Here is a 27,028-nt window from a genome sequence, read left to right as displayed (position 1 = left end):
CCCGGCCTTGATACCGCCCCCACAATCCACCGGTCTCCCCACACGCTGGAGTCTGGATATTTACTTCCAGCAGTTTCAAAGATGCTCAAGTCACAGGCCATTTGAGTTTCGTTTTTCTTCTTCATGATCTTCCTTCTTAAATATATAAAAATAATTCGATCTGTTATAAAGAGAAAACCAAACAAAGCAAGACTTACTTCCTAAAAGCCCTGAGAAGCCTCGGGAGGCCCTTACAAGATGCTCATTTTACCTGACTTTGACAGTGAAAGTGCTCGTGTGTGATGGTCCCGTGCTGACGACCGCGTGTTTGTTTTCCTGGCAGGTGTGTCCATTGCAATGTCGTGTACTCTGACGTGGCCGCTCTGAAGTCGCACATCCAGGGCTCTCACTGTGAGGTCTTCTACAAGTGTCCTATTTGTCCCATGGCGTTTAAGTCTGCCCCAAGCACACATTCCCATGCCTACACTCAGCATCCCGGCGTCAAGATAGGAGAACCAAAGTAAGTCCTGCCGCCTTCTGACCTTCATGCCACCGCCTTCTCAGTGATTGAGAGGAGGACGGAGTTCTGTGGGCTAGAGAACGATGGGAGAACGATGCCAGCAGGAAGATGTCACCGCTCCAGGAGGGACAGCCGGTAGCTCCTCACTCCCTAAACCCGTCCGCTCTTTCCCGGGGAAGCCTCCGGCCGAAAATGTCACTTACCATTTGTGCCCTTCAGTTTCCACGAAGCAAGTGAATGTTTATCAGTTTTGTTCTTTTTCTTAGGATGATTTTAACAAGTTTGAGGGGAACTGTAACATACTGTCATCTTTCCTTTTTTTCTAACATGGTTTCTTAGAGGATACACTTTTTATCATAACATGATACGAAGTCAGTTTAAAACACTGGATACTGAGTTTAACTTCATAACCAGTGTAAGTCCTTGATGAGCAAAAGCAGATTTCATTTTTGTCTTAATCTTGCTCCTAGTTTTGTCAGTTTTGGCTTTGTTGAGGCTTTAATGACGAAGTGGTACTTGAGCAGACCCGGGCTGCCTGCCTGCGTCACAGGCAGTTAGCCAAGACGAGGGAGTGTGGGCTTTAGATTCCGAGTCCCACCACCCAGCCCCCAGCTGTGAGGTCTGGGGCCATCACATGCTCTGTTTCAACATCCATTTTTCTCTCCCATAAAGTGAGGGTAGTGCTTATGGCCCAGAGTTTGTGTGAGGCTGAAAGGTGACATTTAAAATGTGTGGCACACAGTAGTCCCTCTGTCTGGAGCACAGAGGGGCTCGGTGGCTTTGGTCCTTTCCACATTTCCTCTTTGTTGCGAACACAGCACTGGATTAGATGCTCTTGGTGAAGCTCCTTTCATTCCCGTGTTATTTATGGCAACGTGGAATTTGATTGTTGCGTGAGGTTAGATTTGCTGCTCGAAGCTATTGGTGTGCTTTGCCCATAACTCCATAATCAAGGAAGTAGAGGGAAGATGTGCAGATATGCCAATGTGTGTCTGGCTTTTATGGTAACATTGAGTTTGGGAAAATATTAATGACGGAACACTATAGGAGTGTTTACTAAAAAATGAGGATAAAGTTTGGAATTCTGTTCTAGGAAGACCTTCACTCTGATCTCTGTGGATCCTCGAAATGAAACAAACTGCAGATATAACCTGGTATCTTGACCATGAAGACGCACTTCAGTGAACTCTGAGGTCTTCACTGTTCATGGTTGTAAAGCTTCTAGGCACTAAGGCAGTGTCTTGCCCCCAGTTAATACAGTTTTTAATTTGGTTCTTTATTCAAATAAATAACTAAAACATTACTGACATCTGGAATAGCAGTTGTTACCTAGGAATACAGGGCAGCACCTGATTAAGATAAGCTAAAACAGTAACTTTCCAGGTTGAGTAATGCATAGGAAAAAATTATTCCAGTATTTTCCTAAAATTATTTTTGCTACAGTTGTTCTTTAATAAGTACCAACTCTAAAGATAGGCATCGACTAGTATGTTTTAAATTGTAAAACTAAAAGAAAAAAAAATATAGGTGAAATACAACAAAACTGCCAAACCAGTGAACTTTAACTCAGCTGCATTCATACAGTGGGTGGTGGTGCTTGGCCGAGGCGAGTCCTCACCTGCAGCCTGGCTGGGACCCCAGGGACTGCACGTCGGGCTCCATGTGTCACGACTGTATTACAGCGGGCCTTGAGATCCTTCGTCTCTGCCACCTTTCCCCATTCAGGCTCCTGTAAAGCCTTGCTGTGCCTGCTGGAATGCTACCTGGCCTACACTTGATTCAGAAGCTTCCTTTTGACATTAAATCCATCTCTGCTCTGTTTATGTAAGCCCCCCAAAATCAATAGCCCCGACTACACTGGAGACTCAGGTATTGAAATCTCCTAGCAGGATTTGGTTCACAGGTGGTTATGCAAATGACTGAACATTATGCAGATGGTGTGCATTAATTTTTTTAAAGATCAGTATAAAAATAACCCTCCCCCATTTTCTTTAGCGACTACATGGGGTCTAAAAATATAGCCCCATAACGTCCTGTTGTCCCAGCACCTCAAATTGCAAAGCGCACAGTGCAAGATTTCACTTCTGTATTTTTTTGAGATTTTTATTTAACATTTATGTAGTGTTTCTTATGTGCCAGGCACTGTTCCAGTGCTGTGTTTCTTGCTTTTCAGTGTGTGGTCAGGTTGTTACCCTGCTGTCTTCCGAGAAAATTGTGAAGACCCTTTAATCTTTTCTGGGAGATTCCAGATCCATTTTGAACGTCCATTCCTAGATTTCATGGTGATAGAGTTTTGTGTCTGTTTTCGTCTTTTCCTTGACATCTAATGAACAGTAGGTTTTTTGCTATTTTGTGCCTTCCTTTTATTTGCCACTCTAAATGTATGTAAGTGGAGAAGCGAGACCTCCAGAGTCTAGAATTATATAAGAGACAGAGCGTTTCTGAATCAGTCCCTAAGAAGTCAAGCATGTACTAAATTGTAACAGCGGCACGGTGGAAGGCTTTGGAGTCAGATGAGGCTGAATTTGAACCATGGCCCTGGGATCTGTGCAACATCCAGCAAATTCTCTCCTCCCTGAGCCTGTCCGTGACATGGCTCACCTGTTGGAGGCGTGGGGATTGTTTGTTGCTCAGGACAGTGCTTTGCACTTAGTTGGATTCGGTCAGTGGTAATGAAGGAGGAGGTTTGTGGCAGTGATTTCTGAGCTTAGAATCTTTGGTTCCATTTGTTTTTGCATTTGTTTAGAGGGTTACACACTCTTCTAGAGAGTTTGGGTTGCTGTAAGTTGGACCTGAGTGTGGGTATTTGGTTTTAGCTTTCTTTTTCCCCCGTTCTTCCTTCCTTCCCTTCCTTCCTTTCTTTTATTAAGTCGGTTTTTATATTAAGGTTTTTATTAAGTTAGGCCCAGCATGGAGCCCAACATGGGGCTTGAACTCTTGAGATCAAGACCTGAGCTGAGATCAAGAGTCACTCAACCGACTGAGCCACCCAGACGCCCTGGTTTTAGCTTTCATTTTCTTTTTTTCCCCCTCCTTCCCTTCACCTCCCCCCTTCTCTCCAGGGGACTGCCGCCGCCCCTTCGTCTGGTTACCCCACCATTCCCTCAGTCTTGCGACTAGGGTAGGATTCAGTCACACACACAGGTTTGGCTTTCAGAGCCCTTTGCAACTCTACAGGACCTCCCCCGCCATTCCCACAGCCTGCGGATCCAGCCACACTGTGTTTCTTTCTGTTCCCTCACCATGCTGTGCCCAAGCGTTTGCCTGCATACAAACAGGCCTCACCGTCCTGCCTGGCTTACCCCCCACTGTCCTGCCTGGCTTCCCCCCCGCCCCCCCCCCCCCCCCCCCCCCCCCCCCCCCCCCCAACCACGCCTGGCTACCTCCTGTGATTTTCTTCCATTGTGGTTGGACAGTTTGCTCCATCCTCATGTCCTAACTCGTGTGTGTGAGGTTCATTTATTTGGGCTTTGTTTTTTAACATGAGCACCATTTTAACGTTTCTCAATAGTTTCTGTCCTACAGAAAAGTTGGAAAACTCTACAGATGACATCCCTTCACCCAGATTCCCCAGTTGCCCGCATTCCTGACATTTACTCCCACCATTTCTTTCTCCATGTGTGTGTCTCTCTCTTTCTCTCTCGTTGAAGAATAATGGGGCAGCATGACATAAATATTGGAGTGTGTTCTGCCTCTCCTCCCAAAAAGGTCACCCACGTATGTCACCCCCGTTGAGTCCTCCCAGTCAGAAATTCGTGCTGATTACATTACTGCTCAATGTGTAGATCCCATTAAAATTTCTCTAATAGTTGAGAAAATGTCTTTTTTTTTTTCTTTTTTCTTTCATGTTCAAAATCCTATCCAGGAACATGTTTTGCATTTAATCGTCCTGTCTTGTCAGGGTTCTTCCGTCTGGAACAGTTGCTCGGTCTTCCCCCACCTCTTACGTCTTTGGCCGTCCGAAGAGGCTTCCAGCCCCTCATTCTCAGGATGACCCCCGTCTGTCGCTGCTTTCTCGTAGCTGGACGCAGGACATGTACTCTTGGCAGGAGGCTCCTTGTTGTGTTTCGTCAGAGACAGGCAGTGCCCATGTGTGCTTCTGGCAGCGCTGCTGACCCCCACCATCTAGTCAAGCTGGTGTCCCCCAGACCTCTGTGCCATATAGTCACCACTTCCCGCTTTATATGCGTTAGCAGTTTGTGGGGCGGTGTTCCAATATTATACGAGCAAACTGTTCCTCAGAAAAATGCTTAAGTAAATCTTTGCTATTCAGTGGAAAGCAAAAAAAAAAAAAAAGTCAAAGCAAACAAAACCCCTCCCCAAAGGAATGTAGCATGAATAAAATGGGCCATGCCATTTTTCGTGAAATAGTGCTTTCGAAAAAATGTAAGAACAGAATCCTGAGAAAATTCTTAGCTTAGCTAGTAAATCTTCATTCTTTTCCTGGGGCTATTATTTTTTTCTTGTTACTCTGTGGTAATTCCAGAAAAATCAAGAAGAACAGACAAGCAAAACAGTAAGAATACCTGTAGTATCATCTGGCAGAGATGATGACAGTTGTGTAACCTTCCATGTCTTTTCTGCACCCTTAAAAAAATGTGAACGTATCATGCATACTGTCTTGTTCCCTGTTGTTTGAATTTCCACGACAATCTTTCCATTCACTGGTAATGTGTCTGTAGCATAATTTGTGAAAAATGACATCGTTGCTCTTACTTCACTACTTGACGTTACTGCATGTTTGGGCTATTTTCAATTCTGAGCTATTTTAAATAGTGAGGAAATGAACATCCTCGTCACACTTGGTACAGTTAATGATGGCACCCCATGTGGTGACGTCCTGAAGTCCTTGAAAGTCCCCTCCCCTCCCCAATCAAGTGTGCACTAAGTTACTAATATGTCAAGACGTTGTAAAAACATGGGCCGCTGAATCCAGTTAAATTTATAAATTCTATGTGGGAAAAGGAAAAAAAAAGTTAAATCTGTCATTTATTGACAGAGAACTATGAAGCGAGATGTGCTTTCTGAAGACCCTAAGAGGAAAGACCCGTGGTTTCTAGAGGCTTTCCTTTCTTTGGCTTTGCTGTGCAAATAGCAAATGGAATCTCAACTCTGCTTTTTTCATCTCTGACTTGTACCTTCAATCAGTGTTTCTCTGCCATTTTCCTCAACTGCTCCCTAGGATTCTTTGTGCCTGTTCTCACAGCTCTTCAAAGGGCACAGGTGTCCCTAGGGTCTCCCTTGAGGACCAGGAAGACCTGGGGCAGTTACGGGAGGAAGGGGACCTACTGTAGGCATATTGAGTGAGCAGCGAAGCCCCTGGGGGTGGAGGTTGGTGGCTGGGGAGTCTGGTACTTTCCCTCCTGCCTGAGCTTCAGTGGAAGGTGTTGATGGTTGGATGGGATTATGTGCAGAAGGCTCAGGTCTATTGGATTAGTTTAGGGAGGCTGCTTGGCAGTAACATCAGGTATGGAAATGTAACGGACAGTATTTTAAACCATTTTAAGCACAATAGATGTGCAAACTGAAACAATAGTTGGTTCGGATTTTCTTTTTTCTTTCTCTTTCTTTCTGTCTTTTTTTTTGGCGGGTGGGGGGGGTGTATAATTGTTTACTGGTGTAGGGCTTTCTGTGTTGAGAACGTGTAGAGGAATACTGCAATTCAAGTGTAAAATTGCCCCTAACTCGAAAAGAAAACTTGGGACAAGTAAGATCTTACGTAGGCAGCGGAGCTGAACAGCCCTACTTAGTTCGTTAACAAATGCTTTCTCAAGTTAGGGGACCACCACCCAGCTGCGTTCCTTGTCTTCTCTTAAAGAATACGTAAAAAAAAAAAAAAAAAAAATCAGGAGTGCTTTTGCTCTGTGTTAAAGTAACTAACGAGTGAAGATCTTGTACAAACAAGTATCCGCTATAGATCTGTAAGTAGTAAAATGGTCATTAATGTAGACTTCTATGCAAATGTGGTTGAATGCGTCTTTACTCAGAATGCGATCTGCACTTGAGTGACGCCAGTTGCCTCCAAAAGTTTGTTTCAAAGCTAAACTGTTTTGTTCTTTTTACCGTGTTTATGTGTTCTCGCTGCTCCTGCCACCTGAATTCTTGAGATGAGAAGTAAAGTAGCAGTTCCTTTGGCTTCAGAGACGAGGGCTGACTGACATTTCCACGCACTTCTTCTGTTTTAGAATAATATATAAGTGTTCCATGTGCGACACTGTTTTTACCCTGCAAACCCTGCTGTATCGGCACTTTGACCAACACATCGAAAACCAGAAGGTGTCTGTTTTCAAGTGTCCAGACTGTTCTCTTTTATATGCACAGAAGCAACTCATGATGGACCATATCAAGGTGTGTGCGCATCTCTTGTGTCCTTTACGTAAATTGCAGACCCATTCATTGATCATAAGTCAAGGCAGCGCTGCAGATGAAGAGAAAGCGTGCATGCTGTAGAGGGAAGGGATGGATGCTGGTTGTTGGTACAGAGCAATTTACAGAATGCTGCCATCATATACTTGACTGATGCTTTTTATTCCCGAGTCCCAATCTGCATGCCGTGAGAGATCAGTGCAGAGTAACAAACGATTCTCAAAGAAAATGTATTAGGGTTCTTTTTTTTCCCTACATGTGAAAATGATGACTGTGAAGTTTACTTTTTTTGAGAAGTCCGTGTTGTATAGGATTTAGAAATAGACAGGGACTCTGACGAATTGTGTTAATTCGTTGTAAATATTGGTGTATTTAGAAAAATAAAGATTTTCCCTTGAGATTATGTAAGCGGTTAAATTTACATTATAATTGATGCCCCTGGATCTTTTTTTTTAGTCTTTTTTTCTATCAAGGTTGCATGTAAATTGACAGTAAAATGTGTAGGATACAGCAGTGTCTGGCCCCTGGCAAGTATTCAGTTAATGAAATGAATATATGTCCAGTTTGGATAACCCCCACCCTCCAAGCCCCAAAAGGGGCACCTAAATCTCTTTACAGCCTTTTAAGCTCATGAAGGACAGTGCTTAGTCCTAGCCTCTTAACTGCCCACTGTGAAAGGTTAAGCAATTTTATTCCTGTGTGATTAGGAGATAATATCCATCAGCTCTCAGAGCTTAAAGTGACTTGACTTTTTAAAAAGAGAAGGCAACGGCGGCCGATATCATGAACTCCATCTCTCTTCCTCTTAGTTCTTCTCTTTTTAAATATGGGATACAAGAAAGGTGAACAGATCAGGTCTCTGAATTAGTCTAGTCTCATCTTAGTTAAATGAATGGACTGTTAATCCTTGAAATTTCCTGGGTTGAGCATATGTGAGCTCACGTAGCATAACTGCCTATTGCAAAGAACCTAACGTCTGCTCATTGGAGGGTCTGCTCACTGGCGGCCGGGCTAAGGTAGTGGCTCTCTGGCATTCCTATGGTGAGTCAATGCATGGGAGATACATTTCATCATTATCACTTAAAGTACAGTAAAATCCTCTTAAGATATTTTAAAGGTTTTCACTGAAATTACGAAACTGTCTTGACAACAAATACTTATTTAATGAATGATCAGGAAAAAAACAGCAACCCTAAAAGCTGCTCATAAAAATGTAGTGACATTGGAATTAGACCCAAATATTTTAACATAGTTTTTACGGGGGTAGGGGGGAGAAAAAAGAAAGAAAAGTTACTTCTTAAGAGGCTTTTAAGGTATTTGCTTTCTAGAACTCATGTTTACATCTGGAAGTGGGGTCATCGACCTTGTGGTTAGGGTCTTCCTTGTGTTAATAGTGAGTTTGAAGGAATACAAGTTTCCAAGAATAGAGACTGAAGAGGAGTGGCAAAATCCTGTGGCCACAAGGACGAAAGAATTGTTTTTATTCATCTGAACCTTTACGAGACTACATGATACGAAAAACATTGAGAATACTCACTTATATTCTCATTTCAAGTATGTCCTATACATTTAAAATATCCTGCCTTTATGTGTTTGGGGATGGGTAGGAATAAAGTTTTAGGGGCACCCTATTTTTGTTTTTATTTTTGAGATCTGTACTAGTTCTTGTGAGTTTATTTATATCACTTAATACCTGTGCTGTTCAGTTTTTCTTGAGGAAGAAATTAAGAGAAAAGCAGGACAGGAACAGTGTTCCCTGCCCCCCGCATGTATTCATTTAAAGGTAGATCTTTATTTGCCTAATTTTTTTTTTTTTTTTTTTAAGATTTATTTATTTGAGAGAGAGAGAGAGAGAGTACATGACGGGGGGAGGGTTAGAGGGAGAAGCAGGCTCCTCGCCGAGCAGGGAGCCCGATGCGGGACTCGATCCAGGGACTCCAGGATCATGACCTGAGCCGAAGGCAGTCGCTTAACCAACTGAGCCACCCAGGCGCCCCTTTATTTGCCTAATTTAATCCAGTTTGTATCATTTCTTCTTGCAGAGTATAGATTTATTCACTGTGTGGGATTCCCTGTATGCATGTTGGCATTTACATTTAAAGCAAACTTTCAAGTTACAATTGTTCAAGTTATTTGTTGTTACATGACCTAAGGAAAAATCAATTCCAGAAGAATTAGGTGGTATTTCTTTTATTTAAAAAAAAAACTTTGCTTTTAATAAATGATATTACTTTTACTTCATGATGTGAAAATGGAATGATGTAAAGTAGAAATTCCCATTTTGGCACACATGGCCTTGTCCTCTTGTCACGGCAGAACTTTTTGCCGCTTTCCTGTAATTCTTAGGGCATGGTAAGGCCGACTCACAGAAGAACACTGCAATACATGAGCCTCTCCTCAACTTCTTAGTTCGTAAAAACGTATTTGCCTAGAAACTTAGGAAAAGTTTACTAGAAGATTTTGGGTTTTGTTTTCTTTGGGCTTTAAATGGTTAAAAAGGTAAAAACTTGGCTTCTGTTTTGAAAAAGGCCATTGGAAACCCCAAAGTCTCTGCCCTGTGGGGTGGCAGTGCTTGGCTTTTTGGCTGTCCCGAGATCACGTCTCGCCTCGCCGCAGATTTTCACGTGCCCAAGAACATGAGACGTTTTCCACCCAGGCCCTTTTTTAGAGACCAGTTTGAGGATCCTCTGGATAGACTTGTCACCCCTGCTCATGAGAGAATTATTGAACCCCCTTTTCCCTTCCCGGGTAAGACAGTGAGGAGGGTCGGCGAGTTCTCTGCACTGACGAGAGGTGACCTTGCCTGGGAAGGTATGATGGAGAGTACCCTGAGGGAGCCGCTTCGGACTCAAACATTCAGGAAGGAACATGGAGCCGGGATCTACTCAGTGCGGACCTGTGGGATGTAGGAGGCCTAGAGCCCTTGAGGAAATGTGTGTCATGTGCCTTTCTGTAGGTTTTGTAGGTTCGGGACTCAAGCCTGAAGGCTGGCAACACGAGAAGGCCTTGTTCAAAGATAAATTCTACACTGAGGCACAGACTTACGTGCTCCCTTTTTTTTTTTTTTGACTCTGCTTCTAGAACACAAACAAAACAAAGCACACTGATCTTTAGAATCACATGGCACCAATTTTACCCCAGTAGAATTTGGAATCCTTCGAGTTTAAGTGGGATAGCTGTTGTGGCTGTTATGTTAATGATAATAAACAGCTGAGCAATTGTAAGAGGCTTTTTGAGTATCTACTGTTTAACTCTGGGTGGTATCGGTAAGAAGAGCTAGATCGGGATAGGATGTAGGGATATTGACGTTACCCCCAAAAAACCCCAATGAAAACCCAAACTCTTAAAATTGTCCCAAGAATGTGGAAGGTATGAGAGGGAGGGAGAAGGCTTTGCTCTTGTCTCAGGTGCTTGTGAAAGATGATTGGCTGGGGGTCTTGAACACCTACCCGTGCATCAGCCTAGTCCCATGCTTCTGGGTAGGTGTGAAAGTAAGCGTCTTCTTCCCCAGAAAGAGTCTCTTGCAGAGAGTACTCACTGGTTCACTGGGGGAGGATAGACAGCCAGGAATAATTTAGATGCCATGCAGAAGGCTTTTTTTTTTTTTTTTTAAGAATTTAAAAATGGCACAAGCAAATAAGCTTTCAGAAGTTATTTGGAACTAGAAATGCATAATTTAGAGCAACCATAAAAGTTAATTCCCCTCTGTCTCTTTTTAAGTATATATTTTGCTTAGGTTTTCTTCTTGCTCTATTAAGAAATGTTTCTGAATGAATATAAAATCCTTTTCGAATATCTGTAATGTGTTAAGAATAGTCTACATGTGCTTCTCTCCATGGTAACCATTTGTGATAGATCTTTCTTCTCTTTTTGTAACATAGTCTATGCATGGAACATTGAAAAGTATTGAAGGGCCTCCAAACTTGGGTATAAACTTGCCTTTGAGCATTAAGCCTGCAACTCAGAATTCAGCAAATCAAAACAAAGAAGATACGAGATCCATGAACGGGAAAGAGAAATTGGAAAAGAAGTCTCCATCACCTGTGAAAAAATCCATGGAACCCAAGAAAGTAGCCAGTCCTGGCTGGACGTGTTGGGAGTGTGACCGCTTGTTCACACAGAGAGATGTTTACATTTCCCACGTGAGGAAGGAGCATGGGAAGGTAAGAGCAAGAGGCCACCCATGGGTGCGAGGAAGAGCACAGGATTGGCAGACCTCTAACACTCGGGTCCTTGGCTCGGCTCTGCCACTAATTAACAAATAAGAAAGAAAGGAGAAAAAGAAATTGATGTTTGGGAACCTGTTGGGAGTATTTGTATAACTTAATGTGATTCTTTCCTGAGTTTGGTAGTGGGGAAGGGATACCTCATCCTTCCTTAAGCTATCCAGGAGAAGCTCTGTAACTCAAAGTCACTGAAAAATCTGAGTTGCAATATTTATATATACTCTTTCTCTTTTTTAAATAAGTACACATCTCCAACTAATAGGGATTTTTTTTTTTTAATACCCTTTATTAGACCTCACGAAACTGGCAAGACAATTTTGTAATATTATTCCGGCAGTCTTTTTTTTTTTTTTTTTAAAGATTTTATTTATTTATTTGACAGGGAGAGACACAGCGAGAGAGGGAACACAAGCAGGGGGAGTGGGAGAGGGAGAAGCAGGCTTCTTGCCGAGCAGGGAGCCCGATGTGGGACTCGATCCCAGGACCCTGGGATCATGACCTGAGCTGAAGGCAGACGCTTAACGACTGAGCCACCCAGGCGCCCTGTTCCGGCAGTCTTAAAGTTGGTTTGTTTCAGTTAGGATCCAGAAAGAATCTGCACTGCATTTGATTTTTGGAGAACCTAAATCTCTTATTCTGTAGTAGCCCTCCCTCTTATTTTTCTACTTGCTGTTGATTTGTTGGAAAAATTGGGTTACACGTCCTGTAGATATTTGTGCACATTTCTGGACGTGGGTAATTGTTTCCTTTTGACATTGTTTAATTTGCTTCTCTTTATCCCATAATTCCTAGAAGTTTGATTAGATCAGGTTGAATTTTTAGATACAAATAGGTGTTGTATTATTTTTGTATTGAATCCTGAGGCACCTAATACCAGCTTCTTTCTCTTAGTGATACTATGATCCATCATTGGGTTTAGATACAGCATGCTTTTATTTATTTATTTTTTAAAAAGATTTTTATTTATTTATTTGAAAGAGAGAGACAGCGAGAGAGGGAACATGAGCAGGGGGAGTGGGAGAGGAAGAAGCAGACTTCCCGCGGGGCAGGGAGCCTGATGCTGGGTTCCATCCCGGGATCCTGGGATCATGACCTGAGCCGAAGGCAGACGCTTAACGACTGAGCCACCCAGGTGCCCCCAGCATACTTTTAAAGAAACCATCTTAACTGCTTTAACTTAAGGCAGGAAAACCAAATCATTTTCCTTGGGGAACCTGTGTAAAAAGTACCTAGGAATTGGCTTGTAATTAGTATACACTAGATCCTTGAAAAGTTTATTAAATTAGGGGTCTCTGGGTGGCTCATTTGGTTAAGCATCTGCCTTTGGCTCAGGTCATGATCTCAGGGTCCTGGGGTCAGCCCTGGGTCAGGCTCCTTAGTCAGCAGGGAGTCTGCTTCCCCCTCTGCCCCTGCCCCTCTCCTGCTCCTGCTCATGGGCACGCAGCGCGCGCTCGCTCACTCGCTCGCTCGCTCTCAGATGAATAAATAAAATCTTTAAAAAAAAGTTTGTTAAATTAAGTGTTTCAAGCATTACTTCATAATCTCATTGATACTGTTTTATTTGAGCAGCTCATGTGGCTGACATGTTTTTATTTGGTCTGACTACACTTAATTCAGTGTCTCCTCACGTAAAAATGACTTACTTAACAGAATATATATAGCTCTGCTGGCACGTGGCTTACGGTGATCATCGCACCTTTAGGCCCTCCAAGTGGGCCACGGCATCCCAGAATGCTCATTGCAAATATGGGGTAGTTTTTAAGGGGCAGTACTTGGTTAATCCACTGCATGAATACACTACCTGTAGTTACCTTTCCAAGCCTGATGTGGTGATTCTAGGAAAAGGCTTTTTTTTTTCTTGGCACCTAAACTGGATTTTACAAATGCCAAAACAGGAGCAGACCTCAATCTAGTAGTCCAGTGCTTTCATTTCCTATACATCTGAGATTTTTGTCTCCATCTTGGAACATTTCAAAATTCTTTCTTCTTTTTTTTTTTTAACTACCTTTATCTTGCACATCCAACAATTACTGGATCTAGAATATAAGATGAAGGGACAGCTCTGAGACAGATTGGGTGGGATGAAGTCTAACCCTTAGCTCGAACTACTTGCTCTAGGACAGAAGCGCCAAACCCCACCCTGAGTGGGCCGTGCGCAGCGCATGTATTTCCTTTAGAAGCAGCCGTTCATCCAGAGGAAATGTTGGGCTTAGTAGGATTTTAGGATTAGCATTGAAGGAGTTGAGACGCTGTCTTTTGGAAGGAGGCAGATCAGATTAGATTTCAGTTTCCATGCTGCTCACTCGACCTCCGGAGAGAACTAAAGGGAGGTGGGGAAGGGAAAGAAATGTCTTCATATAAACCAGCGAAATGAACAGAGGGCTGACCGTGCGTCAGGGACGAGTGATCAAGTTCTGCCATTCTGAACCAGACTGGAACGCTGCACTCCCAGACAGCCCGCCTACAGACTCCTTGTCTGTTCCCGTTCTTTTCTTTTTCCCTCCTATCCGAATACGCCCGTCACCTCTGTTCCATTTAACCCCCACACTTCATATCTCCTGCGTCTGCCCCTTTCCCTTTCCTCCTTTCCAATGGCCAAGCAGGTACTTTGCCGGCTGCACTTTCCCACTCCTGTTTCCTCCTTGCCCACCTTTGGGTGTCAGCTCACCATACCCACCTCCTTATTGTCAAGGCAACTGGACATTTTTCGGTCTTTACCTCGATTTTTACCCGCCACCGCCCCCCGCCGCCGCCCGCACAGTATTTCACATGATTGGCAGGTCTTCCTAAAAGCATTTTCTACCCTAAGTGTTGAATACTGCTCTCCCTCCTGGGTTTTCTCACGATTGCTGGAGCACCCATCAGGTTTCTGTCCTGGAAACAGTCCACTCTCTCTCTCTGGGAAATTTCAGTTACTCTTGTGACTTCATTTCCCGTATATGTGCGCAGATAACTTCCAAATCTCTGTCTCCAGCTGTGGTTTCTTGCCTGCGTTCCAGTCCCCAAATCCAACCACTTATCAAGTATTTCAGCTTCTTGGATAATTCACAGGCGCTCTTAGCCTGTCCGACAGGGAACCCGGGCTTGCCCCCAGCCCCCAGCTTCTGCCGCCAAAAGCTTGGTGTGCGACCTGACTTGACACTTCCTTCCTTCTCCCCAGGCCGCTCCCTCCTCCATGCATTTCATACCTTGTAGTCCACGCGTTGTCCATCTTTGTTCAGGCAACTCTGTTTTGCCTGATGAAGGTTCTCTCTGCAGCCAGAGAGACTTAAGTGCAGCTCCAGATGCACAGTGTTGCGTGCCCACTGGCTTCAGCTGTCCGGCGGCTCGCTGGGTCTCCCCTGATCCCCCTTCCGCCAGCTGTATCTCGCATGGGGCACGCTAGACAAACGCGAATGCTCCACCTGCTTTATTTAATTTATTTTTTAAAAAGGTTTCATTTATTTATTTATTTGAGTGAGCACACACGCGAGCGCATGAGCTGGGGGCGGGGTAGGGGGAGAGGGAGAAGCAGGCTCCCCGCTGATGCGGGGCTCAATCCCAGCATCCCGGGATCATGACCAGAGCCAAAGGCAGATACTTAACTGACTGAGCCACCCAGGCGTCCCTGCCCCACCTGCTTGAAACACCGTTCGCCCATTCGTCTCTGGGGCTTTTCGGGTGGTGTTCGTTACCTTGAAGGAACGCGCCACTCTGGTGTCTAACTACTCTTAGTCCTTTGGGTCTCAGCTTAGACATCACCTTATCTGCAGAGCCTTCCTTGGTCCCTTCTTCCTACGTGTATCCACGGCACCCTGTGCTTTCCTTACCGGAACTCTTATCCTCTGTGAAGGCTGCTTCTCACCTCTTTCTCCCAATAGATGCTTTATGCTTTCTTCCTCTCTTCAAGTTCCCATCCAAAATATCTGTGGGCCTTCTGTCCCTAGCTCATAGTAAGCCAATAAATACTTCTCGAATTAATGGATCAAAGAATGAGTGCTGACTTGGAAGACATCTTACCCCCCCCCCCCCTTAGACTTAACTTTCTCTTCTTTAAAATGGGAGTAATACATATTTAGTGACCGCAAGGTGTCCCGTGCTGTAGGTACCTAGAGGGAACTACCTGTGAGGTGATAAGCAGCTTCCAGTCCTTTTGGATTTAAGGTGAGACATAAATATGAAATTATGAGGGATTTGAAAATTGTATCTGGCTAAATGTCCCAGGAGAGCATAATTTTTTACTTCCACCAGGTGAGAAGTTATTGGAAGGATCTGATTTCACCGGACTACCCAGTGAAATATCATTACGTAAACGTTCTGACTCACTGCACCGTGAAGGGATATTTGTTTTTAATACTGTAATCATGCCTTAAAAAATAAATGTTATGTGTATATATAATTTCGAGAATAACGTGAACACATTCTGCCAGCCACAATACAGCAGTTTGCTTTGGTGTTATTGCTACTAATATAATTATTTTGGAGAAAAGATTTTCAGTTAGGAATAAGCGTACCTGGCATAAATTAAAAACTTACGTCAGGATAATTCACTGTTGTCTCTTTTAAGATGGCCTCTTTTTGTTTCAATAATTGTTTCTGATTTTTTTCCTCTCTCCTCAATTCCCATCCAAAAAATTTTTACTAAAAATATTTTGTATAGAGTTCCACATCAGAACAAAGATCTTCAGTAGCTTTGTCTTTAAGATTCAAAAACGTAGTTCCAGCTATGCTAGTTATTTATTTAGTAGCTAGTGTCTTTATTTCTCTAATGCATATGTATTTTTTTACTAATACAAATCCAGTATCCACTTTCAGTGGTTTTTATTTTTTTATTTTATTTTTTTTTAGTAATTTGTTGTAATCCAATATTAAGTTAAAAAAAATTGGGGGCAGATAATCCATAACAATTTGCCAAATCATTATTTTAGCCATTTAAACAAGAGTAGTTTTTTTAAATAAAGAAATAAATAAATAAAGCAGCCGCATTTATTTATTTCTTAAGATTTTATTTACTTATTTGAGAGAGAGCATGTAAGCTGGGTGAGGAGCAGAGGGAGAGGGACAAGGAGACTCTTTGACGAGTGTGGAGCCTGATTTCCACAACCATGAGATCATGATCTGAGCCGAAACCAAGAGACGGAGGCTTAACTAACTTAGCCACCCAGGCGCCCCAAAGCTGTCACATTTAGAAACGATTGTTAACTGAACTTCCATACAGAGAAACCAGTGTAAAATCGATCACTTTCTAAAGTTGATATTATTGTTTTGTTATGGTTAGGTTTTAGCTGTCTTTTTACATCATAACACTCTTTAAGGACAAGTTCTAAATCTATTTATTATTGTAGCTTCCGTGGTTTGTGATGTTGCCCATTTGGAAAGGGGTACTGTGTTAGTTGCATCTAGGTTTGGATGTTAGCTCGTTTTTTGACCACAGAAATCCTCTCATCTTCCCTGTGTCCTTACTCTCAAATACAAAAACAGGAAGATGAGCTTGTCAGTATCATTATTCTGACGATCTCATCCCAGCTATGAGCCCATTCCCAGATAAATGTACAAATACACAGAATTTTATGTACAATTTTAGGGGCTCATGTACCTTCTGACATTCTTTCTTGGTTGCTTTAGGGTCTTCTGGGAACGTCAAATTAGGGTCCCCTCAATGAGATGACATCTGAGCTCAGATCACACATTCTGCATTTATGTAACCTGATAGTAAATAAAAAAGTGAAAGCTGTCTGTACTGGTCAGATCTTGAAAATTACAAGGTGATCTGTGATAATTATCTGTAGCCATTTTGTCATCTGCTGCCCTACACGATGAGTGATCATTATGGAACTTTTTAAGTAGAAAGAGCAATATGAGCAATCATTCTAGCTTTTGACTGTTTTTTTTTTTTAAGATTATTTATTTGAGAGAGAGAGAGAGAGCACTTGGGGGAAGGGGCAGAGGGAGAGGGAGAGAGAAAATTGTAAGCAGGCTCCATGGCTCAGTGTGGAGACCAGTGCGGGGCTTGATATCACGACCCTGAGATTACAGCCTGGCCGAGACGAAACCAAGAGTCAGATGCTTAACTGACTGTGCCACCCGGGTGCCCCTGGCTTTTGACGATCCTAATACAACCCATCCCTCTTGGCAGCTGCAGAGATACAGCATTCATATCAAGGAAGCTAATGCCCTTTGATTTGGCACCATATTCTAGTTGTTCCCAAAACTTGACTGTGCATCAGAATCACCTGGAGGGTTTGGTAAAAGACTGGTTGCTGGGCTGCACCCCAGTAGTTTGTGATTCAGTAGGTTTGGGCTGGAACCTGATAATCTGCATTTCTTACAAGTCTACCCTTTGAGAGCCCCCCTGATTTATCCTGTGTGGCAGTAAAATCCCCTAAAGCCCATTGATTTATACAATAAAAGTTTATTTCTTGCACATGCCGAGTTTGCTGTGACTTTGAGCACTCCGGTGGGGCAGCTGTCCTTCCACTGATAGACTCAGTGATCAAGGCGGTTTCTTTCAGGCCCCCCACCCCACCCCCAGCTTCCACACAAGGGGTTGAACAGGAAAGACTGGAGAATCCAGTCTGGCCTTTACACACCCTTATTCCGGATGTGACACGCAGTGCGTCATTGGCCAGAATGAGTCGCGTGACCAGACCCAGTTGTAGCGGCCTCAGAAGTGTGTGCTCCTGTGTGCCCCGATGGGAAGGGAGGGACAGGGAACATGGATCACACCTGTTCAGTGGCTGGTGAACGGACTGGTGTGCTCAGGGGCCCTGCACCCGCCGAAGATGGATACCGGCCTCGTTTCACTGAACGGAGGTGGAGTCAAAGATGCAGAGAAGGAACTCGATTTGGCACTCTGAATTCAGAGATGAGATGACAAGTGGGCAACTAATTTCCATGTCTGAAATTTACTGACTGTTCCATGAGGGACAGAAAAACGAAGAAAAATAAAATGTTTTTGAGAAAGATAAGTTATTTAGAAAACGTGACTCACATAAGAATATATTATTCCAAATTTTGTTTACGGCCAGAAGAGTTTTTTTTTTTTGCAGATTCTTAGGAAGATTTGCTTTTAGGGTGAAATGTTTATGTCTGGTCAGATGTCTGTTACAGCCATTTTAGGAGGCATTTTTCTATAAACACTGGAGGTTTCTTCAAACAAGGTTGAAGTCTGCAAGTACTTATTTGTATCTGTCTAGTTATGTAGTCTAAGAAAAAGACCTCATCTTCTCTGTTAACTTCCCTTATTGCCACGGTGTACATGTTTTCTGATTACACTGTGGGCCTGGGCATGGTACTGCACATCCCATTGGATATTAAGTGTAAAAATCCCAGATCAAGGGATGTACAATGAAATTAGTAACACAGAGTGGTAGGCAGATGTGTAAATGTCTTGAGTCCCAGTAACCAGACCAGTGGGCTTGCCTCTGAAAGTCTGTTAGGATTTAGGCACTGGTGGGGCTGGAGCCGGAGCTGCTGGGGGGTCCTGGTGGAGGGTGCCTGACAGGACCAGCTGCCCTGTGATCAGAGCCCCAGAGATTAGACCCACCAGCAGATAATGGAGGGTAGACCCCCACTCAGCTGCCGGCGTGATCTCTTCGGAGTACAAGTCCGTCTGTCCTGGGTGGACCCTCCCTGTGTGTTTGAGGTGGAGCCCGAAGCCCTTCTCCTCACGTGGGCCTTCTCCATACCCACTCCGCCGTGCCTTTCCTTGTGGTTCCAGCCAGAGAGAGCTGCCCGTGGCCCTCACATAACACTGTTTCTTCCTCGCACCATTGCCTGGTTAGCTCCCGTCCGGATTCAGCTGGTCGTGGCCAGCAGTGCCCCAAGGTGCCCCGAGCCTGCTGCGCCCCCTCTGTATTCCTCCACACCTGTGACTGCTGTGGTCATGACACCTAACGTGGGAATCCTGTCTTTATTTTTTTCTGCCTTCAACCCACTGTGATCTCCTTGACGGCAGGGAAATCCCAGTGAGTACAGGGAGGAGCCTGGTCAATATTGCGGAATGAATGAAAGTACCCAGCGGGCCTCGCGTGGTGTGTGGGGCTGGGTATTTAGGCTGTTGGGACCCTCGGTGAGGGCCAGTCACCCTCCCTCCATCCTGCAACCATAGATTGCACCTTTAATTTCACCGTGCCGCCCGGCAGATGCAAGCCTCTGGCCAGAATTACTGGCCCCAAAGGGAATGGACCAGTGTGGGCTCAGTAAACAGGTGTTGGAAAATCACTTAGAGCACGGGCGCTACAGACGCCAAGTTGTATCTCTGCACTTGAAGTAGAGCTCATACGGCGCTCTTCTGAAAAGTCAGCCCCCAGCAGGGCACGCAAGCAGTCACTGGTTTGAGCTGGGTGCTGCCCACTACCACAGTGACTTAAGATGTTTACGGGCATTCGGGCATTTGTGGTGCCTTGCCCACGGGGCCTGCTCTCATTTTGGAGTCTGAGGAGGACACTTTCTCCTCGGGCTTTTCCTGTTTATCTCTCGAGGCTCAGGAGGCAAAAGCTCCCTTGACAGTGGGCGGGTGCTGCTGCCGGACGGGAGAGAGACGAGACTCCAGCCCGTCTGCTCTGGGTCACTGTTACCGGACCTTGCGGGCTTAAGAACATTTCTTAGGAAAAACGTCGCCTGCGGTCAGGGGCTTAATTCCCTCACTGGCACAGACGAGCAGTTTCCATTTGTCTGCTTCCACCGCCCCAGACTGATGTCCCCCACAACCCCTCCTCTTGTTATCTGTCAAAGCCCTGTCCCTTCCTGTGCCCATGGGGCTGGGGGAGGAGAGTAGTTTCTTCCATGACTTGAAGTTCCCAGATTTGCTCGGGAATTAGATTTCTTCGTCCAGTCAGTGCTGAACGTGGTCGTTAGGCTTTAGAACATCGGGACAGTATTTGGACCTGCTGTATTATGTGGGTAGACTTTTATGACCCAATTCAGGATTGCAACATGCATTTGTTAATTTCTTTTGGAAAATACATCCCTAAATCCAAGTGGTAGACCAGATTTCTAGATTTTAAGAATTTCGCGTAGGATTCTAAGTTGATACTCCGTCCAAGCCCAGAGCAACCAGAAAACAATTTTACATACCATCAAGTGGGGGCGGCGAAGGAAAGAAAAGCCATTCTAGCTATTATTGACAGTAAGGAATCGTAAAATGGCGCTAGAAAGGAACTGAGAGCTCACGAATCCCCACTCAGTTCAGTTTATAGACAGGAAGACTTCAGACCCAGAAGGATTGCGGGGCCGTTTTCAGACTTTAACTTGTGCCAAGGGCTGGAACCCAGGAGTCCTTCCCTCCACCCCGAGGTCAGGGTGTGGGTCTCCAGGTTAGGGGTGAGAACTGACTCCTGTTTGGCAGAAGAAGAGCCAGTGCCCCAGGCGAGACTGGAGCAAGGAGGAAGATTCTGCCTGATTCTGTAATTCATTAATTCAGCAAGCCCCACGACTTCCCCGTGTACGCTGCCCATATGAATTTGGAAGGGGGGGCGCCTGGGTGGCTCAGTCGTTGAGCGTCTGCCTTCGGCTCAGGTCCTGATCCCAGGGTCCTGGGATCGAGCCCCGCATCGGGCTCCCTGCTCCGCGGGAAGCCTGCTTCTCCCTCTCCCCCTCCCTCTGCTTGTGTTCCCTCTCTCGCTGTGTTTCTCTTTGTCAAAAAATAAAATCTTTAAAAAAAAAAAGAAAAAGAATTTGGAAGGGCTGTCAGGGAAGAACGAGGGACTCTGTACACAGAGGCCTTTTTTCTTCAGAGCCCCTCAGAGCCTAGGAATTGCAGAGCTGGAAGCAGCACAAGCAGCACCCACAGAAGAGCCTTTCAGCGGCTGCGTGACGTTTGTCCTCATGCTGGCACACTGTGGGGTCATGTGGTCTCGGACCTTCCGCCTGAGCAGTCGATCGTGCCCAGCCTCAGGACCTCATCAATTCGGTTAAACTAGACAGCTGGAAAGATTAACGTGTGACGTAGGACTGGAACCAGGGAGCAAATCACCCATCGTCGGTCGGTTTTAATGGTAGCTTTTTTGATCTTTGTGCTTGCTTGTTTACTTTTTGAGCTTATTTACAGATGTCTGTACAGATCATCTGATAAAAACCAGTGATTATCTTGAAGAGGAATGTCTAGTTTCTTTTATCTTTTGGTTTGTGGAAATAATCTCAGAAGGAGCTGACTTAAGTCTTCAGACACTATATTTTAATGTTTTTATTCTGTAGTAATATTTGTACTTCTATGGTGATTGCAGGGGAAATACCTTTCACGGTGACTTTTTTCCTATTTAGATTGCTTTTTATTTTATTTTTATTTTTTTTAAAGATTTTATTTATTTGAGAGAGAGAATGAGATAGAGAGCATGAGAGCGGGGAGGGTCAGAGAGAGAGGCAGACTCCCTGCTCAGCGGGGAGTCTGCTTCTCCCTCTCCCACTCCCCCTGCTTGTGTTCCCTCTCTCGCTGTGTCTCTCTCTGTCAAATAAATAAATAAAAATCTTAAAAAAATGTTATTAGAAGGAAAAAACATTCTATATATTCTTTCTTGTGGTCCCCTCTTAAGGACTGGATTCTCTGAGAACAGAAACAATAGGGAAATAACGTGTCACCCATCTATAGGCATGTATTTGAGGAACCAAAGAGGCTGAGATGATGGGACAAATCCTTTTAAGTAGAAGAAGGGGAGCGAAGCTAGACCAGACCCAGAAGAAATTGGTAGCAGAGATGTTTTCATACTCATGTGGTCTTTGATTCCAGAATGTCTCCAAGTCGGTGAAATGTGGACAGGCACGGCCCACAGCACCCGTCACTACTGGTTTTCTCATTGTGAGTGAGAATGATAGGAAATAATAGCATTGCCCGTGGGAGGACCTTTAAAGAAATGGGTGTAGGAGGATGGAGGCAAGCAAGTCTCCTGACAGGGAAGGGGCATGGGGTCTGTTTAGGGTCTGTACACAGGACACCCAAAGCTCCACTGCATGTCCCCACCAGTCAGTGGAAGTAGACACAGAGGTCCCAGGCTGACATGTGCCCGTGGTGACCCCACGACACCCCACCAGGCATTTCGGAGTTTCGTTGCCGTGGTCCTAGCAGCTTTGTTAGAGTGTCAGCCTTTCGCTCAGCACCTTCCGTTTGCCCGGCCCCCGGGTCTGACGTGGCTCTCGGCACAGAGACTGTGGTTGGACACGTTTCTTTCCAATCTGCTGTGGGTTTGGCCTTTCGTTATTCTGCCTCGATCACAGCTCTGTGTCTTACTTTTTCGGTTGTACGACATCATCAGCACACCAGATAGTCTTACAACCAGAAAGATAGAAGACTGGTTTTGTGTGTTGTTGTTTTAAAGATTTGTTTATTTATTGAGAGAGAGAGAGTGTGCACAAGCCTGTGCAAGCTGGGGGAGGGGCAGAGGGAGAGAGAATCTTAAGCAGGCTCCATGCCCAGCGTGAGATCGTGACCTGAGCCGACATCAAGAGTCTGACGCTTAACTGACTGAGCCACCCAGGTGTCCCTTGTTTGTTGTTTTAAGCAAGCATAGCAACTAGCACATACTTGTCCTTAGGAACACCATTTCAAAGCTGTGATCTCAGTGATCTAGACACAGTACTGTGATCCTGGCGGTACTCAGGATGTATTCTGAGCATGTCCTATGAAAAACAAACCCTTTATAGTTACAGCTTGTTTTTTCCTGGATTGATTACCTACTCTGTTAAATAGATTTGGTTCTGACTTACTGAGACTTAGCTATGTTTTCTAGAAGAGTGTGAGACAGTGGTCTAAATCAGGGTTCTCAAACTATGGTTCGCAGGCTGGCCACCCATTTTGTAAATAATTTATTGAAATACAGCCACACCCACTCATTTATGTATCATTGTGGCTGCTTTTGAACTGCAAGGCACAGTTGAGTAGTTGCAACAGACTTTATGGCCTGCAAAGCTTAAAATATTTACTGTCTGGCCCTTTACAGAAAACGTCTGCCAACCTCTGGTCTAAATTTATACTCTGTGTTTAAATATTTCCCCAAAACCACTCCGTTCCAATTTGTAGAAACTTGGATGGTTCAGTACTCAGAGATTGTTTTTCTTGATGATTTCAGACATATGTAGTCTGAGTTTCCTATGCTGTGCTCAGCTGACTACCCATTTATTTGTATATTCTTGCATGTAGTGAGACCAGAAGATCTCGCTTGTGTCCTAGATATTAAATTCTCAGTAAGGACTGTAGAATTTACGACCCACAGTATTCCACACTTAGGGGAAGGCTGCCTACCTGTGTAAAGGCCATTTTTCTAGGAGAATGTGGGTGGCTTGGGTAAGCGGGTTTGCTTCTTACGACTTACCCTCTATAACTGTAGGTGGTATTCGTGCAAACGGAAAGGGAGTTCCCAGTTTTGTGGGCACATACTGACGATATCTGGATCTAAAATGAATAGATGAAGACAATGAAATGCCTATGAAGCGTTACTTTTTTTTTTTTTTTTTTTTTTTTAAAGATTTTATTTATTTATTTGAGACAGAGAGAATGAGATACAGAGAGCATGAGAGGGAGGAGGGTCAGAGGGAGAAGCAGACTCCCCGCCGAGCAGGGAGCCCGATGCGGGACTCGATCCAGGGACTCCAGGATCATGACCCGAGCCGAAGGCAGTCGCTTAACCAACTGAGCCACCCAGGCGCCCGAAGCGTTACTTTTTTATACATATTCTGGTCAAAAGTTTCAGAACCTCTCAGTGAAAATTAAACCTTTATTCATTTAATACATATGCTAAGGATGTTACATATTTTTTTTTTTTAAGATTTTTATTTATTTGAGAGAGAGAGAATGAGAGACAGAGAGCACGAGAGGGAGAGGGCAGAGGGGGAAGCAGACCCCCCGCTGAGCAGGGAGCCCGATGTGGGACTCGATCCCGGGACTCCAGGATCATGACCTGAGCCGAAGGCAGGCGTTTAACCAACTGAGCCACCCAGGCGCCCAGGATGTTACATATTTCTTTAGTGAATTCCTTTTTTTAAAAGCAAGTTTCTTGGGTTATAATTCATATGTAAATCTTAGTGCATTTCTATTCTATAGAAAAGCTCATTTATTTTATAGGAGACAATAGTAGACTATAGATTTTTTTGACCTGTTCAGGTTATCAATCTATACTGTTTGTTTCTCTTTTTCAGTTTTTGGTTTGTCTGGGCACTTGCATATTACGGGAGTGATGCACTATTCTGAAACTATTTGGAACAGGCCCATTCATTCGTACTTCGGGACCGTTTAACTTTTCATCATGTTTGTTCTTCTGTGTGTACCTTTTTTTTCAATATTCTATAAATATTTACAAAGTTGCACAGCATTTGTTATGGTGGAGAACAAATGATATAATTCTTGCCCTGCAGATGCTTACAGTTGGGTATTAAAAGAAAGCATAAATATTTTAAAACCTGCAGCTAGTGTGGGTCTTAGAGGAATCACAAGGCGGTATGTAATCAAAACTAAGGGAAAGGTGCTTCCAGTTCAGATTTCAGCTCAGGATTTCTGAGGCTCTGTGAATAGAGTGAGCAATAAAATACAGCACAGGCTTAAAAGGGCAGAGTGAAATTAAAAATTAAAGTTGCATGTGATCCGTGGAAAAGAAGGATTAGAGTTGCATCTGAGGCACAAGGAAGCAGGGATTTGAGCGTCACTGTTTCTTGGGGAATTGGTGGAGGCTGGGAGATGCCGGGGAAGGCTTCGCAGAAGAAATACTACCTAAGTAGGTACTTGGAGGATGCACGGGTGGAATTCACCCAGTGTACGAGCAGAGTATGGGTGTGGTACAGACGAGCAGGACATCCTGAGTGACTGCCAACAAGTTGTTCTGGAGCATGACGTCGTCCTGGAAGGGTGTGTGGGAGGTTGGGATTGGCGAGGTAGGCAAGTCCAAAGACCTTAGCCCTTGAAGGTACAAAGAATAGGAGATGGGTTTTCTGCAGGGAAGCGGAATAATGAAATGTGTGTTTCCAGTGGTGTGCTTGGGTAGCTGTGTGGGGTATGAGCGAGGAAAGGAGAAGCTTGTGGCCGGACAGGTCAGGGAGGCCACCAGGGGGCTGAGAGGCGAGCTGGCTGAAGGGGCCGAAGGGTTCAAATGGGCCTCAAGGAGAGGGAAGGCTATCTTTGAAGGGCAAGGGAGGAATGCGTCATTGTCTTCAGAAGATGTAAATTTGAGTGGCTTTGAATGCAACATTTATGAAGCCCTAGGAGATGTAGTCAAGAATGGTGGACTGAGGATTAGATTTGAATTTTGCCTCACACCCAAGGAGAGACAGTCATGAAAACCCCTTTGCATCTGTATGTGCATACCCTGCCCTCTCCTGTTGCAGGGGTGACTCTGTGTCCCCGTGCGGCCCTCCCCTCTGCCTGTGTGCTCTCTGCAGTCCCCTTCTTGGGCCATTGGAGGACCTCACAACCACACTCGTCCACTCTCCCCTGCATCGTCAGCTTTTCCCGGATCATTTTCAGAATCCTTAAGTTCGCCGTGGTGTCTCTTACCCTGACTGAACAACCTTCCTAACCCACTTGCCTACTGCCTTTTCCCTCTGCTTCCCTTTACAGCGAACGTCCCTGATACCGCTTTGTATCCCTGTGCTCCCCACGCCCTCCCCCCCCATTGAGGTGTTCCTGTTACTGCTCCACAGAAACTGCTCGTCGAGCCCTGCAGATCGAGGGACTCAGGCTCAGGGGTCTCTCCTTTCTCAGTGCTGTTCTTTGATCCGAAGCAGCTGTCTGCTAGGTCCTTCTTGAAGTGCTTTCTTTGCTAGGCTTCTGGGTTCTCATCCTGCCTCACTGATAGCTCTTCTCGGTCTTTCTCTTTCTAGCCTGTAAATGTTGATGTGCCCTTGATTCTCAGAAACTTCTCATCCAGGCCCATGATTCTAAATGCCATCCCTAATCAGCCAACTCACGGATTTCTGTCTATGGCCTGGACCACTCCCCGGGGTTGCGGACTTGAGTCTAACCGCTTAGTTAGCATCTCTACCTAGATCTCCAATGGGCTTCTTAAATTTAATGTATCCAAAATGTAATTCTTGGTTCCTTTCCTTCCCTAATCCTGCTTCTCTCCTACTTTCCTGGTTGGTAACTGTAAACTGTTCTACCAGCTGCCCAGCCAAGGAATTTGGAGTGATACTTGACCCCCTTTTCTCTCTTCTTTGTCACCCACATTCAGCCCATCCACAGATCTACCTTTGAGATATATACCAAATCCAGTCATTTGTCATGCCCTTTACTTTCCAAACCCACAGTACTTCTTTTGTCCCCTGGATTGTTACAGCCTCCACACTGGTTCTTTGCTTCCACACTTGGCAGCCAGAGTGACCCATATAAAATATATTGATCATATTAGTCCTCTGCTCAAACCCAGTGGTGTCTTCCTATCGCTCTCATAAATGACCCATTGGTGTCTTCAGTCATGCATCATGGAGGACCCAGAGTCCCCAGTGTGGTCCACAAGGCGTGTGGTCTTGCTCTGACCTCCTCACCTGCCATTCTTTTCTGTCTTTACTCCATAGAAAACTGCAGGAAGGATACGATCGGGCAGTTCACTAGGGAAATATAAGTGGCTCAGTAATGTATGGATAGATGTCCAGCATCCCTAGGTATTGAGGAAAAACAAGATGAAGTGCAGTACAATTTTACCTTCCATTTTGGTAGAGTTGAATGGTGATCTCTAAGACTTTTGGTAAATGAGCCCTGAGGACAGCTTCTAAACTAGAAAGTCTTTCAGAAATTCATACCACAGAAATAATCGTTTGACTACAGAAATTTTTATCTATAATTACTGAAGATTTGAAACGACCTAAATCATTAATGGGAGATAATTAAATAAATTGTGGCCCATTTATACAATAGAGTACTATGTTGTGTTAAGAACATAGAAACATCAAAGTATATGTAGCTGTGTGTGAAAAACAGGTCACAGATTAGGATGTATAACATAGACTCATTCTTATAAATGCACAGGAATGTGGATTC

General features: G+C 44.5%; 1 protein-coding gene across 1 annotated transcript in view; it reads left to right on the top strand.

The window, feature by feature from the left end:
* The window catches only part of ZNF532 (zinc finger protein 532), a 105,580-nt gene that overhangs the window by 65,691 nt on the left and 12,861 nt on the right, over positions 1-27,028 (top strand). The window contains exons 5-7 of the mRNA XM_021686383.1: positions 323-499; positions 6,685-6,847; positions 10,747-11,028. Of these exons, the coding sequence (XP_021542058.1) occupies positions 323-499; positions 6,685-6,847; positions 10,747-11,028 (622 nt within the window). The remainder of the gene's footprint in view (positions 1-322; positions 500-6,684; positions 6,848-10,746; positions 11,029-27,028) is intronic.

Source organism: Neomonachus schauinslandi, chromosome 14 (assembly GCF_002201575.2).
Source record: "Neomonachus schauinslandi chromosome 14, ASM220157v2, whole genome shotgun sequence".
Taxonomy (NCBI): Eukaryota; Metazoa; Chordata; class Mammalia; order Carnivora; family Phocidae; genus Neomonachus; species Neomonachus schauinslandi.
This window is presented reverse-complemented; position numbering and strand designations above follow the sequence as displayed.